Genomic DNA, 25,052 nt, shown 5'->3' with positions numbered 1-25,052 from the left:
TTTCTAACCAATTAAGACCATATAGTGCTGCAATTAAGCTTCTTTTTTAAAATTTTATCTTGCATGTATGTACTAACATCTAGCTTTCCTGTGATGTATCTGGGCATCCCATCTCATCCCATATGTTGTTATAGTCTAGCTTATAAATAGACTTTGCAGGAATGAGATTGAAGGTTATACCCAAGTGGTTATGGGAGTCTGTCACATGAAATTTAATATCCCTCTTGCATTAGTTTTCCTTTCTGTGAAAATGGGTCAAACTAGGATTTCATGACAGTTTCAAAGCGTCATATTAAGCTTCTGAATGCAATCAGGGGCTTTCAGCTCTCCTTGAGAATATTTTTGGACAAACTGCAAACAGATGAGTTGTCTTTTAGTTTCAAAAGCATTTTAAATCGTCTTTTTGTCAGTGAGAAAGTGTTTCTTTTAAAGTGGATCCAGACTTTCAAGTTAACAAGATTTTTGGGGAAAAGTATGCCTAAAAATTTTATAGAAGGGTGTGTTAAACCAGTTGTTTGAGGCATATAGGTGGTTTGTGATCCTAAAAAGCATAGGGAACTATTTGTCAACATCGCATGTTAAATGGGAGAAACACTTGTAGGCTGGGAGAACGATTGGGATAATGCGCTTTGTAATATGATACTAAAGGATTTGGTGAAAAAAATTATGTATTTGAAGTGGCAGTTTGCTGAGTGTTTAGTTCACTGTAGTCTGTTTTAAAACCTGTGCACTTGTAAAATAAGAACTAAAGCTAAGCAGTAATTTAAGAGAGACTGGACAGTCCTACAGAGTTTTATTAGTATTGTTGTTTTGCTAAATAGTTTATTTAAGAATAAGTTAGTATGGATCAATACTTTTTCAAGGTAGAGGGGCTATTGTGCTGTTAAACTAAGGACTGTAGTCACGGCTATGTGACTATGGGAATGGGGAGAGAGAGAGAGAGAGACAAGGAAATCTGACAATTTCCATTCGAGATTACAGGTATTGTAGCAATCTAGCATAGTATTGGAGTTGAATGAAGTCACTTAAAGTAACAATTTTAACAGCATGTTCTAGTATATTCAAATAACAGAGCACTTTAAGGCCAAAATTTTATAAATAAAGTACTGTTTCACTGTATTCAACCCAAAAGAAGAAAGTTCAGTTATCCAAACTGAAGACCGCTGGCAGACTAAGGGAACCTTCCTCCTATTTTGGGGGGAGAGGAACTTCAGCAGAAATCTCAAACTTTGACTGTACCCTTTATTTTCCCTGTGCCTCTGGGTATGTCTTGCATGTGCACCCACGCACACACATGTTAACTTTTATTTAAGGGTGTAGCAACAGTTTCCAGAATTACTGTGAATTTAAGAAACGTGGTTTAGCCAGTTACTAATAGGTCTAGATTGCTGATGTTTTATTCTGAAACTTTGTCCACTAGTGCTTGTTGAAAATATTCTAGGTTTCCTAGTCTTTCAAACATGATGCTGCTGCACACCTAAGTGTTCTTGTTGTGGTTGGATTCTAGAAGCATCATTTAATTTCTGGGAACTGCTTGAACAGTGGGATGATTTAGACATATGTATGGAATAAAAATTATGTACATGAAATGAGTAAAAATAGCTTGTTTTGTATATCAGTGTTGCTTAATCTGAATTTATAGGTGCCAGTTGCTGCTTGTCCAGTCAGTTTATTATAGCTTTGAATGCTTATTTTTCACACTAGCTTTCTGCCAAAAAAAGATTAAAAAGAAAAAAGGTGCTTTGGAAATTGTTAAAATGCTTTAATATATATATAWAAAAAAAAACTAAAAAGGTTCAATTTCAGTCTAAAAGTTCTTTAAACTATTCATTTTCTTTCCTCATTTCTAGCGCCGGCTACGTCATCTGCGGAATATTGCTGCACGTAATATCATCAATAAGAATGGTTATCGCCTCTTGGATACTTACTTCACTCTTCATTTGTGTGATAACACCAAGATATACAAAGGTAAAATAGGCTTGTTATCAACTTTTTTCCTAGTTGCATCATAATAATTCAAAAATTTAATTCTCTGCCCTTTACTGCCCTGATATTCTTCTGCCACTGTTTGCATCGGCTGTTCTAACAGTGGAAAAGAGCTCTTTAGTTTCCTGAACTTCCTGAAGTCTTTCAGTGTTGGTAGACATCGTGTTTGAGTGTTTTATCTCATTTCTCTTTTCTGCCTTGCTTTCTATTACAATCTATAGCTCTTCGTTGTGGAGAGACATTATTAAAATATTTATTTTTATGCTCTTTTTAAGATTACTAGCTGTTAGAGCGTTGTGAATGAATTTTGTTGCTTCTAAACTTTATTTTCAACTAGTGTAACTGAAACTTGCTTGTTTAAGGTCACTGTTTTTGAAGGGTAAGAATATATAACTTGAGCTTACTACCTGGACTTTCTTGTGGGGGTTGGTTGAACCTGGAATTTACTACTTCTGCAGTGTTTGGTGCAAGGAGATCTTTGTGTCTGGAAAAATTTGTCTCTTATCAAACAATTCCTGCTGGTATGTTGTCCCATGGTGAATAGACCTACACAAATAACTCCCCAAATAGTGGGAGTTAACTAAGGCTCCTAGGCCTCTTGAGTTAAGTGAAGCTGAGCTGCATTAAAGAGGTCATCATACTGTTTCAATATCATATGTGCTCTGCCAGAATGTAGTACACTTCCTCCTTATCTTTACTTGGCATTCATATTTTGTTTTTCTGAATGCATTTAAAACTCTTTCGAAGCTTTTTCCCTGAAGTTTAGCACTCTGAGGGATTTTCTCCAAAATCTGTGTTCCAGGCTCTAATACTATCTACCTAAAGACTTCAAAGTCCTTTTTTTGGCTGGAAAAGCTAAGGTCCATGTGTCAGCTGTTGCTTATTTCCATTTAAATACAGGGTTCTTGGCAACTCTGTGAGGTAATTCAGTTGTTCGCTTTCTAAGCAACTGAAACAGGTCAGCCTTGCTCTTCAGGAAAGTAGTGCAATTAGTCTGTCCATCATGCTGTACTTTTCCAGGAAGCTGTCATGGACAAACTGGTCACTTTGTAAGTGTCAATCAAATACTGTAAAGTAATGGGGCATGTTCTTTTTCTCAGCAATCAAATTCATAGTAATTCATAAGGATCATCTTGGGTAAGAAGATGAAATGCTCAATTTAAATAATGACTTCTAATGATTAAGTATCAATGAGTATTTCTGGTCAAAAAGATGACAGCATTTTAAAGTTTTCTTATGAATCTAGTTCCTGACAGAGTAGTTCCACTACTATTCATCTTTCCTGAACGTTATTTATTTTAGCTTTCTGTATTTCAACTATTAAGATTAGTGTCAGTATTTATGCTAATCTAAAGGTTTTGTACTCATTTTTCTTTAGAATTTTATAAGAGTGAAGTGATCAAGAATTCTCTGGTAAGTTATTTTAATACACAATTTTAAAAACAATATTTCCAGTTCATTTCAATATGTTGATTTCACGAAGCAGAGGCTCTGGGTGCAACGCTCCAAATAAAGGAAGAGTTGAACAGTGTTGCAGCACATACTACTGATTTCTTTGAACATCATCTTGTATAGATGAATGCTAAGGAATATTTACCAGCATATGCAAACATGAATGTTCTTTGAAGACATAATAGTTTCAAGAAACTCTAGTCATTGAAACTTCGTAAAGTTTCTAAATTGTCCAGTTCAGATCAGTGAAAGGACCGGACCWGAAGAAACAGTTTATTGCAACTGAGAAGGGGTAGGTTCTTTTGTTGTGGCAGTAGGGTGTTGTAGATGTTGGGCAAGGGAATCTGAAAACCTGCTAAACGGACTTTTCAATGTCTGCATCAACAAGGTAGAACTGCACCGTTTATGGTATGTGTTTGAGGCGGGAAGGTGCCAGCAGGTTTTGAAAACCTCCTAAATGGAGGGARAAAACTCTACATCTGCAAGGCTGTTGCCTTGTCCAAACTTATGTTCTTTGACACTTTACGATTTTGAGTTCTGTTTACTGCAAAACGGAAAAATTAATAATGGAAAGGGAATCTAACAAAGGAAATATGAGATGGAATGACAAAATCTGTATTTAAAAATGTTGCAGTCTTGTGCAGATTCCGTTCTAATGTCCTGGTGTTCTTGTATCCAAGTAGCTACCAAATATCTTTCTCCTTAAGAAAATTTAAGTAAGCACATTGGGAACAATTCCTTTTGTAATACTTAATGGATAACTTTTCCCCTCTCCCTTCTTTTTAGAGGCATACTATTCTGACTTGCCTAATACCGGTTGCCTAATACCTTAAAATTGCCTAATATTTGCCTAATACCAGTTCAGGGATGCTTGGCCTGTTCCAAGCTGCTTAAGCAATAGAATGAAAGGCTTGTTCTTTCAAGATGGTCCAACTGTGGGATTGTGTGTTCCTGCTGTTTGCTTTCATTTTGGAGGAATTACTTTTTCTGTGCCCATATAGAGAAGGGGAGGGTGGGATTAGGCATTTTCCGTATCTACCTTTGGGTACCCTGTGGTTTACAGCCTGTGGAAATCCAAAAATGAGTAGCAGGCTCTTGCCACTAGTAATGTCAATTCAAACTGACTTGGTTTGGTTGCAGCTTGGGCCGGTTACTACAGTTTCCCTAAATTCTTGGTTGTAACGGTATCAGAGGTGAGCCAAAGTTCTTGGAATGTTTGGTGCGTTGCAAATCTGAGTTCTGATGGAATAAGACTTTCATAATATAACTTAATATATGCTACTCCTATAAAGCTGAGACACAAGTCTGATCTCTTAGAATGAAGAGGAGCTCTTAGTGACAGCATTTAAGGATTGTCATCAGCATCTGTCAAGAGAAGAATGTAAACATCTGTAAATAAATTATGCAAACTTGATACTAGGGAACAGATCTGAGTTTTAAATTAACTTTTGCAGTGTGAACTCTACCCTAGTTTTCAGATGACAAAGTATAATGTGAAAGCAAGTGTTACTTCCACTATCTTAACTTAAAAATTCCTGATTTGGCTAAACTCAATTAATGAAGTAATTCTTCAGCATCTTGTAATGGAAGGAATCAGAACTCACTCTGAGTTTCAGAAGTACTTTACAGCATATAGTGTTCAACCCAGGAGTCTTTAGAAAGAGAATAATGAAGCCGCAGAGCCTGTTGGCTTCAAMTCTATGTAAATCCTGAAAAGGTTTATGTTTATTGTACTTAGATTTTTCAATCTTTGTTTGACACAGACCTCACCGCTTTCTGTGACCTACTACATATTAAGTCTCCTTTCAGCTTGTTTGAGTTGTCTTTATCCCTCTTTGAATACCAACAGAATCCAACATGGAGGAGCCTGGACTTCGGAATAATGCCGGATCGTCTTGATACGTCTGTCTCATGTTTTGTTGTGAGGATCTGGGGCGGCAAGAAGGAGCACTATCAGCTTTTGATAGAATGGAAAGTTAATCTAGATGGATTAAAATACTTGGGCCAGCAGGTAATGTGAAAACAGACTTTCTCAGCTTTTGGATTGAGGAAACTAGAAATACGGCTGAACAAAAATACAGAATGCTAAGAGAGGAAATGAATGCATCTTAAGTCAGTATTTTAAAAGCTTATTGCAGAGATTTGTGCACAGAGCTTTAATTCTGGACTATCTGAATATTTAAAATCAGCATTATTGATTAAGCCTCTCAATACTTTAAATTTAAATGTCTTGATTTAAGGAAGTAGTGGTATGATTGTGCATATAGCTGGATGAAAATAAATCATAATATTCATATATATTCATATAGTTCTAATCACTCTTCATAGTAATGACTCCCCATCAAAAGTCTTCAGTCCGGGAAGTCTGCTGTGTAAGAGCCAGAAGTTTGTTTTAATTCTGTTTTTTATCTTACCAGTAGCCTTTTGAAATAGGTGAAAAGTGAAGTTTACTGTATTGTGGAGCTTATAGTAAAAGTGGGTGCAAAAGAAACTTGTATCACAAATACTAAAAATGCCCCAAAGTACTGTGCCTTTTGAAGTAAGTAACAGGATGTCGTAGTTCCAGTGGGCAGTTTTTGATTGCTGTGTTGATATGATCTGTTTAGATTAGACCATATTCTGTTTCTTATTTTAAAATTAACTTAGTGTTTTTAAATTGGCATATCTCAAAAAAAAAAAAAAAAAAGCTGTTGGAAAAGAATAAAAGCTCTATAGGGCAGGACTGCTGTAGCTTCACAAAATGTAGCATTTTAATATTCCATTTGTTTTTACTGAATGGAGGAGATTCTTTAAAAAATATTCTTTACAGCAGGCTTTTAGTTGAAATAATATTTTTTACTTTAATAACAGTATATTAGCTGTAATACTAAAAAGTAATTTTTTTATAACCATAAAAACCTGCTATTGAGTATCATTTTAGGTAATATCTTGTGAAAGCTAATTTCTCAGACTGATCTCTGATTAGTTTCCTGCTCTCTTAATTATGTTTGACAGCTAGAAATAGAGCAATAGGAAAGGTGGTCTGGACAGTATATTGTTTTTCATTTGATATATATTTTTTTCAAAGTAGAATGGCTGAGCATACTCAGCAACTGTCTTTAAAGCTGTGAAGCAAATCTGTTTTCTATGTTTAAATTCAGTTTTCTCAAGTTTCATCTACTTCAGAGTTACAGAAACTGAAGAGCTGCATTTGACCAAATAGAGCAACTTATGCTTAAAAGCAGTGTACAGTCATCATAAGGTGGCCTGAAAATGGTTTGTTTTCTGCTCTTCTTGCAGATACATGCAAGAAACCCCAATGAGATTATTTTTGGTCTCAATGATGGTTATTACGGAGCTTCATTTGAACAGAAGGTAAGGGCATTTCATATTTGTTAGCTTGTTAGTACTGATGATGATGTTAGTACTGAATTTCAACTTCTAAACATAAATTTTCACACTTGGGTGCTCAGAACATGTAAGTGCTTAGTTTTGAGAAAGAATACTTTTTTGACATGATAAGACTCATCTCATCCCTGCTGGATGAACATCTGAGCTATTCATGCAAGATCTAGTGCACAGCATTTTAAAGCCAAAAAGAATCAGATTACAGAAAATAATCTTTATAAGATTGTTCTTTGAGGCAGACACTTCACTCAAACTTAAAACATCTTGAAAATTTTGTGGCTATTAATACTCATTTTCATGGCAAATATAAAAGCACATTAAGTGGTGGTTATCAATCTTAAAACGGAATGTGTGGTTTCTAAATGGGAAGCCATTTACTTGCTCCGTGTTGTAACTGTTTCACCTCTTGTATTTTCCAAGGGCTCCACTGTAATTTTTGTTTGTCCAATCTGTACTGTGACTGCAACTAAATTAGTTATATAGTGATGCTGATTAAGCTTTTTTAACATCTRTGTAATAAAGTTAATGTAAATGGCACAGCTGACAATCTTTATCCCAAATTGCTGTTGATATTACAGTGCTATAGACAGGTTGTATAAGGAGCACCTGACTGGAGAGAAAATGATGCCTGACAAATTGCTATTGTCTGTGCAGTAGCCCCAACCAGCAAGTCCAGTCTTCTGGGGATTCGAATTGAGGCAATGGCTTTATAGTCTACAATGTGGGTAACCATATGTATATGGGAAGAAGCCCAGCAAGTGACAAGATGACAGTGTACGTGAAGCTGGCGTGCATACAGTCTAACAGAACAGCAAGTTAATATACGAATATGTCTCCACACATGGCAGCAGAAACATATCTCCTGTGTTCTTTAGTGGCTTTTAAGAGCTACATCTCATTGCCAAGCTCTTCTGGCTATATGTAGACCTCCAAACTATGTTCAATATTTTGATGGTTGCCCTTCAAATTCTGAAGGGTTGGGTACGCAACGCAGACTCTACTTCCTGGTGCTGTCAATTCAGTTCTGCTGAAGCAGGATACTGTTCCAGGTTTTTGTGTTTTCAGAAGTAATAATCTGGGCCTGAATTCAAAGATGGTAATGCTGTCCCCTTTCCTGATCCTTTGTGTTGTCCGGAATTGCTCTCTGGCTCTTAGGGTTTAAAAGTACATCTTGGTTCTGCTTCTTGTACGTGCTCTGTAGAAAAGCTGCAAATACAGTCCCAGCCTATGCAGAACACAGATCTCCTTCTTTGCCCTTCCCTGTAACTTCTGCATTTTATTAGTGGGAAAGCTAAATGTTTATAGTTCTAAAATGTCTTGGTCATTAACTAAGATCACTCATGAGTTAAAATAAGGGAATTGTTGAAAGCTGAGCAAAGTGTTCTGGAGATGTTTCATGGACTCAGAGTATCAAAACACACTATCCRGATATACTTCTGAGCATTACTTGATCCATCTGGAATTAAATGCAAGTTGCCCATTTTCTCTCTTATGGGCTTACCATGTTGAGAGGTGGGAGTCTGAAAGCAATTACACACAGAATAAACTGAAGTAGGACAGGGACATTAGACATTGTCACAAGGTTTTAGTAATTAAAACTGTAGGTTTAGTAGTTAAATGGATGTATTCCTGATCATCAAACAGCAAGAGCAACATGCTCATATATGAGCATTGTAATTGCTAAATTGTTTGTTTTAAAATCTATACAACTAGAAGCGTGCAGGTGCACTGTGTAATGTACTRTATTTGAGCTTTCAAAATCTTGAGGCCGATTTTCATTTAAGGTAACCGCCAGAATGCATGTTTGTGCTAAAAATACTTGCTTTCTAGCAGGCTCCTTTCCTATAAAGGAGCAATGTGGAAAAAATTCTAGCACCAACACTGGTGGAGAAATTATAGGTAAGCCAGGCAATTTTATTATAACAACCTTCACAAAATAAAAGACACACATCCAGAGCCTCTTTATTGTTTTTAACTTCATCACTGACGTTTTTTTCCACTGAATGTGGGAATACCTTTAAATTCTACGTCCTTGTCAATATGTAGATATTTGGTATTTTGCCTTATTCTCCCATCTCTTCTGTCCAGTTGCAGTTTAGCTGTTCAAAGAATMACAGAATGGTTGAGGCTGGAAGGGACCTCTGGAGATCATCCAGTCCAACCCTCCTACTCAGAGTCACCTAGAGCAGTTGTCCAGAACAGTGTCCAGATGATTTGTGAATATCTTCAAGGATGGAGACTCCACAACCTCTCCTGGCAACCTGTTCCAGTGTTCAGTCACCCTCACAGTAAAAAAAAAAAAAAAAACCCAACCAAACAAAAAAACCACTTAATTCCTTGTATTCAAAGAGAATTTCCTGTATTTCAGTTTGCCCATTAACTCTTGTCCTGTCGCTGACCACCACGGAGAAGAGTCTGGCTTTGTCGTCTTTACCCCCTTCCTTCAAATATTTATACACGTTGATAAGATCCCCCCGAGCCTTCTCTTCTCTAGGCTGAACAATTCCAGCTTCCTCATATGAGAGTTGCTTCACCTTAGTGGCCCTTCACTGGACTTCCTCCAGTAGGTCCATGTTTCTCTTGCACTGGGGAGCCCAGCMCTGGRCACAGCACTCCAGGCATGGCCTTRCCAGGACTGAGTAGAGGGGAAGGATCACCTCCTTGACCTGCTGGCAATGCTGGTTATCCCAGGAGAAAATCAACATTTTCCTTGGATAATGTTCTTACTCAAGTTGCTGTTTYCTTGCAGCAATGAATACTTAGTTGATGGTGAGAAAAAAGTTGGGAAAGAAGATTTCAAAAGCCTCTRCATGTGTATTCTGTCCCCTGAAGGATATTACTGCTTTACTATAGGTATCTGACAGTGTTCATGTAACTCTAGAAGAGGAGTTAACAGCTGTTTCTTCTGTCAGTGTCCTTGRCCACATGCAGCTTCCACATGTTTGTACCTCCAACTTCTGACCTTGTTCAAGATGGGTTTTTTTTGCTTTGTTTTGTGAAAAATTGTGCAGCTATTTTGCCAGGAGAACTCAGTAGGATTCTGTTCCCTTTATCACAGCCATGTCCAACTTACTTTCCTTTTTTCCTTTAGTTCTGGCATTGGGGCCACTGAAACACTTGTTGTTCCTCTATTAGCTTCATCCTCTCTAGTAATCATCTGGAGAAACTCTGTATTTGGACTTGCTTCAGCTGGTCCAATGTTTAAATAAGAGAGAGATGCGAGCTTCGTGTGTGTGTGTGTGTTTGTTTTTCTTTCTTGGAGCTATCAACCTGGACTTAGTTTTTCCAGTTCTTTTAGAACTTGCGGATCTCCTTGGCTTTGTCTGAGACTGCATGCTTGTGTATAATACCACTTTCTACCAGGTTCAACAAAATGAGTTCTGGCTGCTATAATGGCTTTTCTAAAACCCAGCTTTCTCTTTCTCTGTTYTCCTCAATGGCTTCACAATTTTAAAATTTTCTTCCAACTGTTTTATGCCTGCTGCTATTAACCAGTAAGACCAATACCAATAAGGGTAACTCTTTCCTGCAGTGATGTGTTTTCAGAGAGCACATTTAGGGAAACAAACAGCTTTTAGTTAATGACTAGCTTACTGTCGTCATCTTAAAGGGAAAATCAGAACTAGTCTCTGCAACTCTGTCACTCAAAACACTTGGCTGTGGTCAGAGGTGAGAGGCTAGAAGAACAAGATGCGTTCGTCAGGGACACTGAGCCCTAGCTAGGTTTTCAACCATCAAGCAGGAAAGGCTGCTATCTTTGAAAAGCTGCATCTTTGTTTCCCYACAGTATGTGACCGCCATCAAGTATGTGGGGAAAGACTCCACCTGCATTGCTTATTAGCAGCTGGATCCTGACTGCTTTGCAAAAGCAAAGTAAAGCCTCGGTTTATTCCCAACTGCTTTCAAGAAAGAGCTTTTTGTGTGCATTCACAAATTCATGTGCCTGTGTCTAGTATCTGTAATAAATACTGTGGCAGAGAAGTAGATAGGCTCTTCTTTCAGAGGGCAAACTGTTCTCTAATAAACAAGTTTGGAGCCCYTTCTTTGTGTGTTCTGGCTATTTGCTCACTGGTGGAGTAGTTTGTATAGACTGTTTGGTATCTGTCTCTTTGTGYGTATCCATTCAATGCTAGCATTACTGGAGAGAGCCTTGTGGTATAATCTGTAKGGAGTCTTGTAGTGCAGTGGGAAAAGAAAAGGCTAAAACGTGATGTTGCTGTGTGCTTTTTTCCCTTTCTGAAACTAGTTATTCTAGGCCACTCCACTTTTTCTTCTGAAAAATTAATTTTCTGTCCTTCACTTTCTGAAGACAGTGTTTGTCRAAACAAGACCCATCTCATGGTGTACACACTGATAATGATAGTTGTGCGTTTTCAGTTTTCCACCTTAGTTCATTCATTGGGATTAAGATGTCTGTCTGCTGGTATTTTTTTCAGGGGATGTATGTGTGGATTTCATCATGTAGAATCCAACATCTCGAGAATAAAAATGAGGAGCCAAGACACCTGCTGWTTATTCTGTGTTGCAATATGCTGCATAATGTAGTATATAGATCTCCTGATAATTTAGATGGAAATCTTGTTTTTGCTGGAAAGGGATGTTTACTGCATGACCTGTGGCTAATGCAGTTTTGTCAGTAAGAGTTGTTGAAATGTAACAGTCCATTTCAACATCTTCTGTATGGAAACAGCTTGTTGAGGCAGGTGAAGAATATGTAAGTAGGAATTGTTGCACTCATACCAGAGTAAATCTATATTGCTGCTAGAAAACTAGCTGATCACATGTACTGTCTGGGGCAAGTTCTTACCCCAAAGTAAATGGCTTTTTTCCTATGATCCGTAAAGTTTCTGATAGTACTGCTGAGTCATTTGACCTAGTTAAGATTCACTTTTTGTCCYGTGAAGAAACGGTTCTGAGGAGGGTTTGTGGCATTTCTAGGAATTTGTGACTGCCTGATATGGAAAGTTTGATATCTGACACTTGCAGCACAAAGTATTGCCGTTGGCCTGTTTTGATGCCTTTTGTGCAGAATGTGCACTTGGGTCTCCTAAGAAAACTGCAGGTTTTTGTATAACTTCCTAAAACTCGTTCACATCATTCCAAAATAAAAGATCATTCAAAACATCATTCAAAATTTAGATGCCTGTTAGGGGTGTTAAAACATGGATAAAGAAACGAGTTTTATCTCAGTCTTGTACATCTTGTACCTCTTAGACATCTGTGGTCACGTTTCTGTGGTCATGTTACTGAATGTGAAGTAGATCTGAAGCAGAAGAAAGTCAGTACTGCCATTGCATCGTTCGGTATTTCTGTGCATAAAATGACTTGTGCAGTAATGGATATTACAGTTAAAGAAAATGCATGCCAGGTCTAGAACACGACTAGATATGTTAAGGCCGTAACATTTTATAGGTAAGTGCTATTGTAGGCCTGACTTGGGCTGCTGCTATTGCCTCTTCTTAAAAACTGCTTCTTCTACTTACAGCCCATGAACTGGTATCAAGACAGTGTTAAAATCATTAAATACAAGATCAGTTGTTCTTCTCCAGAAAGTGCATGCTTTTAGTCAAAATGGAAGAACGTGTTGATTCTTAAATTAACATTCTTTCTTTACTTTTAGGATCACTCAGGTACCATGAAGAATAGTCTTCTCCAGGTGGATCAGAACTGTGTTCGTAACTCTTATGATGTCTTCTCTTTGCTTAGGTAAGGTGTTTGAGAATTTTCTGTGTAGCTATTTTAATTTCTTTAGCATATGCAGAGGTAGCCTTTCAAAATATAAAATATTTCTAGACTGGAATTTGCAAGGAAGATGTTTAAGTAGCATTGACTTATCCCTGGTAGCAAGGAGATGGGGCTTGACATCTCCTCCTTGGTATGCTCTGGACTTCTGCCACATGGATGCTTGAGCCACTCTGATGTAGAGCTGGCTGTGGAGCTTACCCCATGGATTAGCTTGTGAATGTTGAAACCATGAAACTTCATTACTGGGGAAATTCTGTGGAAAGCCCCTACTCCATTCTCCTCAGCAGAATGAAAATAGATTTAAGTGCATTAGAACAACAGCTGAAAATACCTCCCTGCCAAAACCTAACCTGCCTGAAAGTGATCTTTTTTTAAAGAAATTATGCATCTAAGATTTTTGTTAAACTGTTGAATTGAGCTTACCTTTTGCATAATCCTCCCTTGGAATCCAGAAAAGCTACGCTGTGTAGTCAGGACCCAGTTACTCCAGTGCCTTTGTGGTGTAAGAAAGACATTGTAATTGCACTTTTGGGTAGGTGCTTAGCTGTCTGCCTGTTGGTTATAAAAAAACATGAAATGCTAGTAGGAAGGTAAGCAAGAAGGCATTTTTCAGATCTGCTTTAATTATAATAGTTTGAGAATGTTAGCTGTGAGAAGTACAATAGAGGGTTAAACACTGTTAGTGGGTTGGGTTTTGGGGAATTTGTGTAAAATGTATTTTACAAGATGCTTTTAAGTTGCTAACTTCGGCTGTGTRGTAATAACAGTAGACATGCTATAAAGAAAACTCTTGAAGGAAATGTTTAATATGCTTTCAAAAGTCATTGGAAAAACACATTTRTCAGTTGTATAAATCTAATTCATTTAGTAACCTTAACAGTAGATGTCACTGTTGCCTGTACAAAGYGTTAGCCATATTTTCTATACTGAAGACAGTGCGGTAGGAGAAGTTAACTCTAGGTTGCTTATTCGGAAGCCATTATTTTATAAACTCTCTTAAAATACGTTGTTTCTTGATTCTGTAAAACATACTTAAGGTAAAGACTGCCTTCTAAATGTCTGTCTTCTCTACCTCTAGTGGAAAACAACCAGGGGGCATAATATGTGGTCTGGCTACTTTCAGATACAGTCCATTAGAAACAAACTTTTATATTACCTAGAATTTATTCTTYGTTAAATGGAACCAAGGAAGTGTTTGCCAGTCATCCTGATTGCTTTTTTCTTGCATTTTTTTTATTTTTCAATTTCCTTTGCACTTTGTAGTGTGAYGCACATTCCAGAAAAATATTCACTATTATACCAGCTAGTCATAAACTTGACTGACTGGAGCCCTGTCTAACTCTGTCTAATCTGAACTTATGGCCCTTCTCCTGAAAGTGACTATCATAAAGCTGACAAGAATTGAAGACGTCAGCTTTGATAAAGCTCCTCTTGCTGGATGCTTACCATTGCTGTTTTGAAACCTGATTACTGGAGCCATGCACTTTGCTCAGTCTTGGGAAGGTGAGAGTCCAGGCRCTATCTCTTATAGTTTTTAGGTATGCTGTTGCGCAGAGATCCTGTTTACCACTGCCTCTGAGCTGAGGCTTCCTGCTTTCTTTTGCTTTGTCCCAGAAAGAGTGAGCTTTTCCCAGTCCTCAGCACCAGGACTGCTGCTGACTGTATTTCAGTTGACTTTACCTGCCCTTTCAAGGAATATGTACTGTGTTGTCTGGTTCCAACAAAAGTTAAAATCTGTGACCGCACCTATGTGCTTTTTTTGCACATTTTCCTCCGAGCTGGGAGTGTTCTTTGGGAACTGAGGCAAGGTCCTCCATGTAGTCTTGAATCCTTTCTCTTCCCTTCTACATCAACTCAGCTTTGGACAGATAAACTTTCACTACCGCTGCTTTCTCTTGGTTTCTAGCTCAAAAGACTTGTGATAGCTTTTATTTCTTTCTAATGATTTCTGGTCCTTTTGGCAGGTGCCTCTTTCTCCTGTCAGGCAGTCTGTGGGTTTGTCACATCCTCCTGGAGTCCAGAATTGAGTAATTAGCCTGTGGAAATCTTCCCAGAGATATTTTTTATGAGAAAGTTYGACTTATAACCAAAAGAGGGGCATAATTTGAATTGTAATTCATTTGACAGGACATTTACACTGGGAGGAAATGAATTGCTGTCTGCCTGCTTCTGTCCATTGACTATAAAGAGAATAGGGAAGTGTCTACACTGTAAAGGTTTGCATCTGGTCACATAAATCCCACATTTTAAAGACTTTTTTTCAGGATATGGTATTTGTGTTTGCAGTAAAAATTCACAAGCTGCACGTGTGGTTTCCTAGTGTTTTCATGGGATATTATGAATAGCAAGAGCAGCTTGTACTGGTTTGATTTTAAACTTCTCAGAGGAAGCAAGTCTTGGTGATGGTGGTGTCTGCATCTGAGTTATACTGGTGGTGCCATGCTGCATRGCTACTGGGATTGGCTGTACAGCACAAGGATTTAGAGAGCAGGTTCTATTTTAACCATTACCTCCTGAAGCTGCAAAATGAGGATTTCTGTGATTGGCTTCAGTCAGCTGCCAAAACTGCTTTTTGGGGAAGGAAAAATGGTGTGTGTGTGTGTGTGTGTGTGTGTATATATATATATAATATATATATATTTTTCTTCTCAGATGAAGTGAATAGCTAAAACTTTAAGCTTATGAATAGGCCTTAATGAAAAGCACGTGCTTGACTGCATTTATGTTTATTAAAAAAGTCAATTAGCAATGCTAGAGAATGTGAATAGTAGAAATTTTTTTTCAAGTGTTAGATTAAAATGGTGCATGTGTGCTCAGATGCTTAATTACATGGTTTTACAAKTTAATTAAGTAGGAGGAAAAGTTTAAGTACCCAGACAGCTTAGTTCTACATAAGGAAGTCTTCAGCACCTTGTGAACCTTCTTGTTCTGGGGCAGAGACAAGATTCTCAGGCAAACATTGTGCTGCTAATAAGTTGTTCGTGCCATATGGAAATGACGAATGTTCTTACAGCCATTTGTTTTAAAAAGGCTAACCGACAAATTAACCAGCCCAACTGGAAAGCCAAATTTTTGAGGCTTTTCTCTCCCCTTGGCCGTATGCTCATATTTCCTGAGAAGAGGTCGCTTCAAGGCTTTCTATGTATTATGTAGCTGGTAGTAATAGGTTGTACAGTAACACATTTCACCTTTCACATAACACACAGGATGGGCCAAATACATCTGAGGTCATGTTCTGGACATGTCTCCGTAATCAGACTCTCAGCACGTTTGCAGCACTGATGGGAATAGGTTTATATTTAGTATTCTGTTAGTTTCCTATTCTTTCTTTTCTTTAAAATTTGAAAAATAGACCTTTCAGTATTGAGTGATATTGGGAAGATGGGATATGCTGGCAATCACTAAAGACTTAAAGCCCGTTATATTAAACTTTATRTTTTTGTATTTAGGAACTGAAGCAATATGCCTTGTATTCTACAACTGTTTTATTATAGCACTTAWACCAATTGGGCCTCTGATAGCATTTTCACCTCTTCAGTGCAGGAAGTCCTCCTGAATTCTGCCTGGAGACAAACGGTACATAAGAACTAATGAAACCTGGCTCTTTGCGGTTTTGTTTCCTACATGCTTAATCTCTCCAGTCACAACCTCTTTCTTTATGATTTAACCCTTGCTTTAGCAGATGCGATGGCATGTTTGTGCTATTTGGTCAGCCAGTATAAATTGAAAGTGTTTTGGTTGTATTATTGCTAAGATTAAAATAAATAAATCTGATATTGGTACAGTTCCAGCACTGGAGATGCTAGTAGAAGAGCAGCTCCAGGTAACTACCATGATATTACTAGTCCCATCTATCCTAGGTGAAGTTGATTTAAATAATACTGCTGGGTGTTAGAGTGTTTCCACTGCTGCTACCACATGTGAATCTGATGTAGTGGAATAGTCTTAACCACTAGAGCAGCTGCAGAGAACACACAGGGCATGTCTTTATCAAAGAAAACAGGTCCTTACAGTTCTGGTGACAAGCAAATAAATATGGTTGCAGTGCCCTGAACAGATAAACAGGACTTTTGTAACCAGATCATAAAATTAAGYGAACAATTCCCCTGTATTTCACTTCTCAGAAATGATGGCCCAGCTTGCAATTTAGTAACTTAAATGGCCTAAGATGCCAATGACAAGACGCTCCTCTGAAGAGGACCAAGGCCCGAATTTCTGAACTAGTGACTAATTACTGCATTCTAGGTTAGGGGCTCAGAAAAACTTGTATGAGCCACATTTTTCTTGAAATGAGTCACATGCCCATTTATCAATATTACAGAATCACAGGATAGTTGGTGTTGAAAAGGACCTCTGGAGATCGTCTGGTCCAACATCCCTGGTCAAGCAGTGTCACCTAGAGCAGGTTGTCCAGGACCATGTTTAGGTTTTGAATGTCTCCAGGGATGGAGAGTCCACAAGCTTTCYGGGCAACCTGTGCCAGTGTTCAATATCGTTGAACATGGGCATGCTCATACATGACAAGTAGAAATATAGTTACTACAAATTGTCTTAAGTCTCACTGCCTCAAATATTCCTGTTGTTTTACCTTTCGTAATCTCACAGGCCAGAGACATCCTTAAAGTTACAGACTTTGTTTCAGGATTTATACTTTATTATAGCGTTGTTCATTTAAAGAAAAATGCATGTTTATGATTGAGGAGAATTTTTGAGAATAAAAATTTAGGTAGTGCTTGTCCACAGTCTGACTTTGAGCTGTTGTTAGCAACCAACTGTCTTAAGACACCAAGTCTGAAATATGGAGACATCATATAAAACCACTGTTTTGTTTAGCTTTGCTTATGCTAGGAAGGAAGCTTTGTGACAACTATAGCCTGTGTGTTTAAATTCTTCCATCTTTAGGAACAGTTTTAATTAACAAACAGAAGCCTTACGTAAGTAACTAATAACTAAGTAACTAAACTTCTCTGAAACTAATAAAAGACAAACTAACGGGTCAGTATAAGCAGTTGTAGCGGTGAAGTTATTAGCTCAGAGTAGTTTCTCTGAGACTAGTGGAAACGCATGTGCAAAATGTAGTAACTGCTTTTGGGCAGCTATTTTTATCACATTAAAATTATGCTAAACTTGAAGCTGTTTTTCATAAGCTTCCTGAGTGGGGAGCGATGGAATGAGCAAGGTCTTTCTCTGCTCGTACCACTTTGAGCGAAGGTTTGTTACTGGRGTACGTTGGCCTGTTTCCAGCTAGGGAGGCAGTGCAGGACAAGTCAGTCTTTGACCATGGAGTGGTCYGCTGTCTTGACAGCCACTAGCTCGGTAAGATTTTTCTGTTGTAGAATAACTATAAGCAGCAATTCCGAACTTAAGGCTAAAATTAGTTTAGCTTTATGGAGAATAAGACTACTGGATGATCTAGCCTAATTAATTTCTAAATCACCTTCCCCCCCCCCCCCAATTATTCATTAAAGTTGGTAACTGTGTTTCAGTTCTCAGCTAAAAACTATCCCCCCAGATGGAAAATAGAAGTGATAGATGTCAGTGATATGGAGAATAGAGGTGAAGTGATATGAGTGAGGTGTCTAAATGATCCTATTACAGCTAAGGTTGTACTGATGAAATTTAATGGAGCAATGCAAATAATCCAGTATGTCCTACCTTTTGTTAAGGGAAATGAGGCATATTTTTAAAATATGCACTAACAGTCTTTGGTTTCTAGCTTTTTCCTTTGCTGTCCTTTCCTCAGAGAAGGATCTCAAGTCACGTCCCTGAGCAAGACCTCTCTGTGTTGTATTTATGGATATTTATGTAGCCCTGTTCCTGTTGCACCTTGAGAGGGTGGCATGTGTGTGGCAGGAAAATGCTGTTCAGCTAGCCTGATGCTCTTCCTGTGTCTTATCCTAGCTTTTCCTGTGATTATCTCTCTTAATCAAATTGTTGGCTCATGTTGCAGACTCGCAGATTTTAATGTTGCTACCGCTGTTGCCATCACTCTCTCCCAGCAGATGTGGGAATATAATATGCCAAGTATGGAATGCCTAGTGTTCCCCTTAGCCTGACTTGTGTTCCTAAATCAGTAGGTTCCTTAGCTAAAAATTCCCTTTGCTTGTGATAAGTGTAGCTGTTTTTCTGTGATGATCAGATTTGATGTTTCTAACTAGGAAAGACTTTCACCTGGAAGGCTTGGCTTTCCTTACTGTACAGGCAGCCAAGACAAGGCAGGGCAGCCCTTTGGCTTTGGACATGAAACCCCAGGTGTCCTAAGGCCAATATAAATAAATATGAACTGTAATCTGACCTCATGAGTGCCCCTGTGTATTTTAATAAGCAGCACTAAAATGGATGAACAGTATAACAAGCGTGATCTGTCTTGGCCTAAAAATCAGATGGCTTGGAATCGTGGGGTGACGTATTCCTGGGAAGTGGCGACGGAGGTGGAAACTGGGATTTGAATTTTTCTTGAGGCTCCTTGGGGCTTTTGATCTGTAGGATCAGACTTCTAAACAAATCTGTTCCCAGGCATTTCACTCTTATAGTGCTAAGCTTTATGGAAACTGAGGCTAATCAGTCATCAGAAGAGTCAATTTCCAAGCTTGACTTTTGCCAAAAATCAGTAGAAGAGAGCACAGGTCATAGTAAGTTGAAACAGTCCATGAAGCATAAGAAGTATTTTTCTGTACACTGAAGTAAGTGCAGTGTTGGTAGTCTTCCTCTGCTGCTAGTCTTATCTTCAGTTTTCCCAATAGCCACCATATTGAATAAAACATTTATGTAGTAACAGATTTTTGGTGCGAATGCAGCAGGGATGCTGTTAACTCTGATCAAATTCAGTTTGAAAACGCTGTTTAGGAGAGACACTGCACAAGTCTTGTGCAGAACTTCAAAAGTAGCTTTATTCTGCTTCATTATTTGTGACAGCAGTCAAAAGACCATATTGATGAAGTAGTGTTCTGTTTTGGATTATATTAGAAATCATAAACCAGTCCTCATCCTTTCTGTAGCTTGATTACAGTAGATGAAAAACAGCATGTTACTCACTCAAACCAATTTCTAACAGGTACCTGGAAGTGTTTAAAAAGCAGGATTTGGAGAGGAATTACACTGGGACACTTTTCCCTATCTTTGTGATGACTTTGTCCTGGATATGGTCATAGTGTTTCTAGAACAGTGCTACTAATTGCTCTATCTTTTGGCCTGGGCAAAGACTTCAGTCGTGTCTCAAAAATACCTAACAGCGTCAGGGAAAGTCAATGTTGTATTTTGACTGAGAATTAATACAGTGGATTAGACCATTCTCCTGATGAGAAATCTTTATTTATATATTTATTTTTTGAAGATTAAAAATGGGCGTGTGTGGGAGAAGTGGTCTTTCTATAAACTAAAGCTTACAAAGGTATGCATGTATGATTGAGGAGCTGCAGAATACTCACGTAATAGTTATGACCATCTCCTTTGCCTTTTGCTAGTCTAGTGCTAGGTCTCTATTCTCTAGTTCTACAACTGTGAATTACAACTAGTTCTCTTAGAAGGAAATTTTGATTTGAGTTTGGGGACGGGCTCCAGGAAAAAGTGCAGCAGTATGCAGCTCAAAAAAAATGAGTTACCTGAATATTGACTAGTGTTTCTCCCCCTTCTCCCTCTAGAGGGTGGTAAGACCTGTTCTCAGGTGTCAAAAACATCTTATCAGTTGTGTGGACTGCAAATAGAAGAACACAATCAACTTGACAGCAGCTGTTTCCCTTTTTGGGTGGAGCCTGAAATCCTTTCAGCCTGAATTTATGCATCTTCTTTTTCAGTTATGCAGTGAACTCCAGCCTTATGCTGGAGAATTAAAAGAAGAATTAAACAAGAATTAAAATATATATGAAAATTTGTTGGCAGGCTACATGGCAGCAAAGGGCAATCAATCTACCAGCGTCACTGCCATGCTTCTGGTAGAAGTTGTCTTCATGTATTTATGCCCACAGGAAACTTGTATGTAATTTACCTTCCTACTATACAAAACATCTCCAATGTGATCCTGTTTGTTGCACTGGCAAGGATTTCTATAATAGCAAATCTATGAATGTTAGTGTGAAGAACAAAAATAAACTTAATTCATATTTGCCACAAATATTTTTTTTGGAATAAAAATCAAGCTATAAGTCTATGCTAGCCTGGGGGCGTATCACAGAATCATACAGAATCACAGAACGGTTGAAGTTGGAAGGGACCTCTGGAGATCATCTAGTCCAACTCCCCTGCTCAAGCAGGGTCATCTAGAGCACGTTGCACAGCATCGTGTCCAGGCAGGTTTTGAATATCTCCAGAGAAGGAGACTCCACAACCTCTCTGGGCAACCTCTTCCAGTGCTCTGTCACCCTCACAGCGAAGAAGTTTTTCCTCATGTTCAGGTGGAACTTCCTGTGTCGATCTGTAAATATCTGTAAATTGGAATACAAGAGGACTAGAGACATATCAGGAAAACTTCATTTCCGAAAAAAATGTTCATGATTCATTTTAAGACCTCCTCTTCTCTCTGTGCCCCATATGTTTTTAAAGTGATCTGTATACTAGCTAACTCCTTTAAACGATCCTCCAAGCRGTGTCCAGGATATTCACTGCTGCTAGTTTGATAGACGTATTTTTTCTTTTCTTCTGCAGGGTGCAAATAGCTCAAAGCATCCACTGTTGCAGTGTCCTCATGGATTTGATTATTCAGAAACTTGTTTATTCAAGTCTTGCTCACTTGTCACAGTTAAAAACTGTTTGAAAAGATGACAGAAGGTATCTGTGCTTCGACAGCATTGTGTTGTGAGACTTCCTTAAGCTTCTACAAGTCAGTGCTGTAATACCACAAGTGAGCAAGACAGGAGACTTAAATTTTATTCTACCCTCACTCCCTAGCGTCTTTTCTTGCCCTCCATCAGCTTTTGACAAATTGTAGGAATAGGTTTCTGAAGAAATTGAGAAAGGGAGTATATGTTCATAAATCAGAAAAACCTTTCTTGTGGAGAAAGTGGATGTAGCAAGTGATGGTTAAAGGGGCTATGTGAAATACATGTGTCTTATAGCTGGCTGGCACTCTCCATAATCTACTCTCTGGGCTGAAATAAAGAAGTGTGTGTTCTGTTTYCTGTATTTAATAGGAAAGTCTTGGATTTTTTTAGTGCGACTGGGTATTGTACTTTCAGGAGCCTACATCTCTCTTACTGCCAGACGAGTTCTGTTCTATTTTCTAAATCCCCAGTAGTAATCCTCAGTTTAAATTTAGGCTTACTGTAAACTAAGATTGTTCTGGCAAATATGACCATAGGCACTTATTTTTCTTGTGAGAAGTAGCTGTAGTATGTGACTGCTGTAATTAATTGATGTAATTATGGCTTAAAGTTTTGTTCATGAAAAATCCAGATGTGTCTGTTAGAAACAAATAGATATTTGGAATATGTGATAGAACTACAGTCATTTGTCAAATGTCTAATAAAGTTGATGCTTTTTCATTAATATAAGCATATGTTAGCTAATRGGCACAACTGTGAATACACTCCAGCTTTCAATTCCTTTACTACATGAAGTATTTAGCATGATCTGTCACAGTTGGCAACCTATTATTATTATTTCTAAAGATGACAGCCAGGGACGTACTTACTACATGAAGTAGTAAATCACTGGAATAATTCATGATCAAGAGGTGACATCTCAGTTGCAGGATGCTGCAGTGCCTCTTAAAGGAAAGCAGTTCAGCTGAACCTTCAAATGTTACCTCAAACTTACTGCAAGCTGAAAGAGAGCAAATGCGTTGTTACAGCATGTTCCCAAGTTGTGAAGTCAAGTTATTTCAGACTATTGCATTCCATAGCCTTTGAGAAGTTTGGAAGAATGCTTGATCTTGCAAACAAGACAAGGAGGTTATTGCTAAGAAGTYGTGTAATGAAGTCCGAAACTTGGCACCTCTTTTTTCAAATTGGTATCTGTGTTTAATTGATTGCAAAACCAAATCCAGCTGTAAAGATGTGCAAAGATACAAAGTTACTCAGCTTTTTCTTGGCCAAACATTGTGTGGTAGAATTGTCAAATCTTACAGCCAAGGTAGAAAGTCAGTTTTTGGGGAGGGATTTTAGTTCAGACTTGAAAAGCCATTCTTACTGTTTAGAAGGAATCCCCCAAATAGTTCCTGAGTTGCTGAGATGTGGGCTAGTAAGTGAAGAGGAGAGAGATGTTGAATTTCTGTCTGCAGGTTCTTGCTAGATCATTTAGGGGTGAAGCTTTTTTGGTCCTGGATTGATACATGGCTAAAGCTTTTGTATAAATCCCATTGTCTTTCAAACTTCCTTTGTGCAGAAAAGTGTTTTGTTACCTCTTAGTCTCCCTTGTCTTCAAAAGCAAGTGATTTGAGGGTGGAGGTAGGACAATAGCTTCATAGATCCCCACCTCCTAAGTATTGTAAGATGGCCTTCTTCCGTAAAGAAATTTGAATGTCTGCTTTGTTTTTCAGTGCTTTCCCAGGCAGCAGCATAGCACTCACCTGATCTTGGACAGTTGCACAGCGGCTCTTAGGGGGGCCCCAAGCCACAGCAGTAAATCTTGTCACAGTTATGTTCATTTACCCTACTGCTGGCTTACAATGGCTATGAGCTGCTGCAGAGACACTACAACAGCCTGCAGACGCTGCATGACAACACTATTGGCTAAGTTATCTCTTTAAAGCCTTAGGTTTCTGCTGTAATTGGCTTGGCTTTCCTTACTGCTGAAGGAAACTTGGTAGCAGGCCAATGGCCTCTTAAAGCCACGAATTAATTCTGAAAGTGCTCTGTAAGTGCTAATTTTAATTAAAAAAAACAAAACAAAACACAACACCCTTAAATTATGTAGGAAGAGTTCTGTATTGGCTGATAGCGTGTAGATTATGCCATCAGTTGGCTCGTAATTGTCAATTACTAAACTGAGGCGAATTGTACTCAAAGCACGAATTGTGCTATATTTAGGCTGTAGCTTTGGACGTTCAAGCTAGCAATGGAAACAGTATGCAGTCAATTAGTGTTGAAACTTCTGTCCATTAGTTGTATCCAAACTTTAATTCAAGTTTATAGCCTGGATTTGCTGATCTCCATTCATTGGTGTAATCATAATTGATTCCACTGAAGTCTGTCTTGTGCATGCAGAAGTGGTACACAAAATTTCCAGGCTGATGTTCTTACAGTTTAGTTTGTGTTCCCTTTGGATGTCCAGAGACTGCCAGGTGGGTACAGTGGGGGATCTTTGGGTGGGAGAGGGAAATTTTTGTTGACAGTTGCTGCTTTTGTGACAGGATGTCCCTAAATTTTTAATTTTGGAAGGCTTAACTTCAGGCGTGGATATGACCTTACTGTTACCATTTTCAAGTTCTCAGGAGAACAGTTAACATACTGGCTTGCAAGAATGAAGACTTATTGATACTGGTTGACTCAATGTAAATGGCACTATTGTTTGGCATCAAGAGAGCCTCGTTTAACTGTAGGCTTTTTCTGTACTGAAAGGAATGACTGGATGATATTTGGCTTAGAAGGACATTTCTTAGTGAAAACAGTCTTGATTATTGAATTGTTCCGTACAACAGTCCCTATAGATTAGGGATATACCTTTAGAGAGAGAGATTCACCAAACTGAAGAAATATCCTAAGGAATGTCCTGGTTTAAGAAGAAAGTCTGAATAGATACCTGTACCTTATGCTTGGGCATGGGTAGAAGTACTTGAATTTGTTGTAAAATTTGTTGTAGGTTGTTAGCTGAGTATTGATCAAACCACTGTGAAGAACTGGCATAACAAATGAACCTATAATGATTATATCGGTTATGTAAATGCTCTTTCACTGGGTTTTCAACTTTTTTCACTTTTTTTGCTGCTGAAGTGGCATGACTCAAAGACTCTACTGAGCCTCTTCCTTAATTGCTTGACAGACTAAATAAAGAATACTCTTCCAGAACAAAATTAGATGAAGGGGAGAGAAAGGGAAGGGGAATTTCACTCCGTTATTGCTCTTTCCCTATAAGTCTTAGCTATTTGAGCTTTGAGTTGGACTTTGTAATGTCTGGAAAGAAAATGTTCCAGACCTTCAGGAAAGAGCAAGCTGGAAACTGTTGAAGTAGAAAACTTAAGAGCTTGTTCTATGACGTGACAGCAGAACTTTTAATGACGTTCAGGAAAGGTGGCAAACCTTGACACTGACCTGTGTACTATATGCTACACAGCTGAAAACCTCAAGAGGTATTGCTGAAGGTGGGAGGTATTGGAAGTAGTTCTCAGTAGGACATCAGCATTTTCATGAGTTCTTGTTACTCCAGAGGTGATGTGAGACTGAGCCCTTGGGTGACGCAGCTATGTTGGCCTCAGCAGTCCTTTTCTGCTGTAACAGCCAGCAGAGCCATGCTGCTTGATTTAGATGGTGGGGTGTGTGTGGTGTTGTGGGGTGTGTGTGTGTGTGTTTGGTGTGTGTGTGGCTTTTTTTTTTTTTTTTTTTTTTTTTTTT

The 25,052-nt window shown here is 38.4% G+C and overlaps 1 protein-coding gene across 3 annotated transcripts in view; it reads left to right on the top strand.

Moving 5' to 3' along the window:
- The window catches only part of UVRAG (UV radiation resistance associated), a 96,059-nt gene that overhangs the window by 15,169 nt on the left and 55,838 nt on the right, over nt 1-25,052 (top strand). For 2 of the 3 annotated variants that reach the window (XM_026074729.1, XM_026074730.1), the window contains exons 2-5: nt 1,851-1,968; nt 5,288-5,449; nt 6,718-6,792; nt 12,446-12,531. In XM_026074729.1, coding sequence (XP_025930514.1) covers nt 1,851-1,968; nt 5,288-5,449; nt 6,718-6,792; nt 12,446-12,531 — 441 coding nt within the window. Of the gene's footprint in view, nt 1-1,850; nt 1,969-3,364; nt 3,400-5,287; nt 5,450-6,717; nt 6,793-12,445; nt 12,532-25,052 lie in introns of all 3 variants that reach the window. The other variant, XM_026074731.1, reaches the window with a different exon arrangement.

Source organism: Apteryx rowi, unplaced genomic scaffold (assembly GCF_003343035.1).
Source record: "Apteryx rowi isolate R43461 unplaced genomic scaffold, aptRow1 scaffold_399, whole genome shotgun sequence".
Classification (NCBI taxonomy): Eukaryota; Metazoa; Chordata; class Aves; order Apterygiformes; family Apterygidae; genus Apteryx; species Apteryx rowi.
This window is presented reverse-complemented; position numbering and strand designations above follow the sequence as displayed.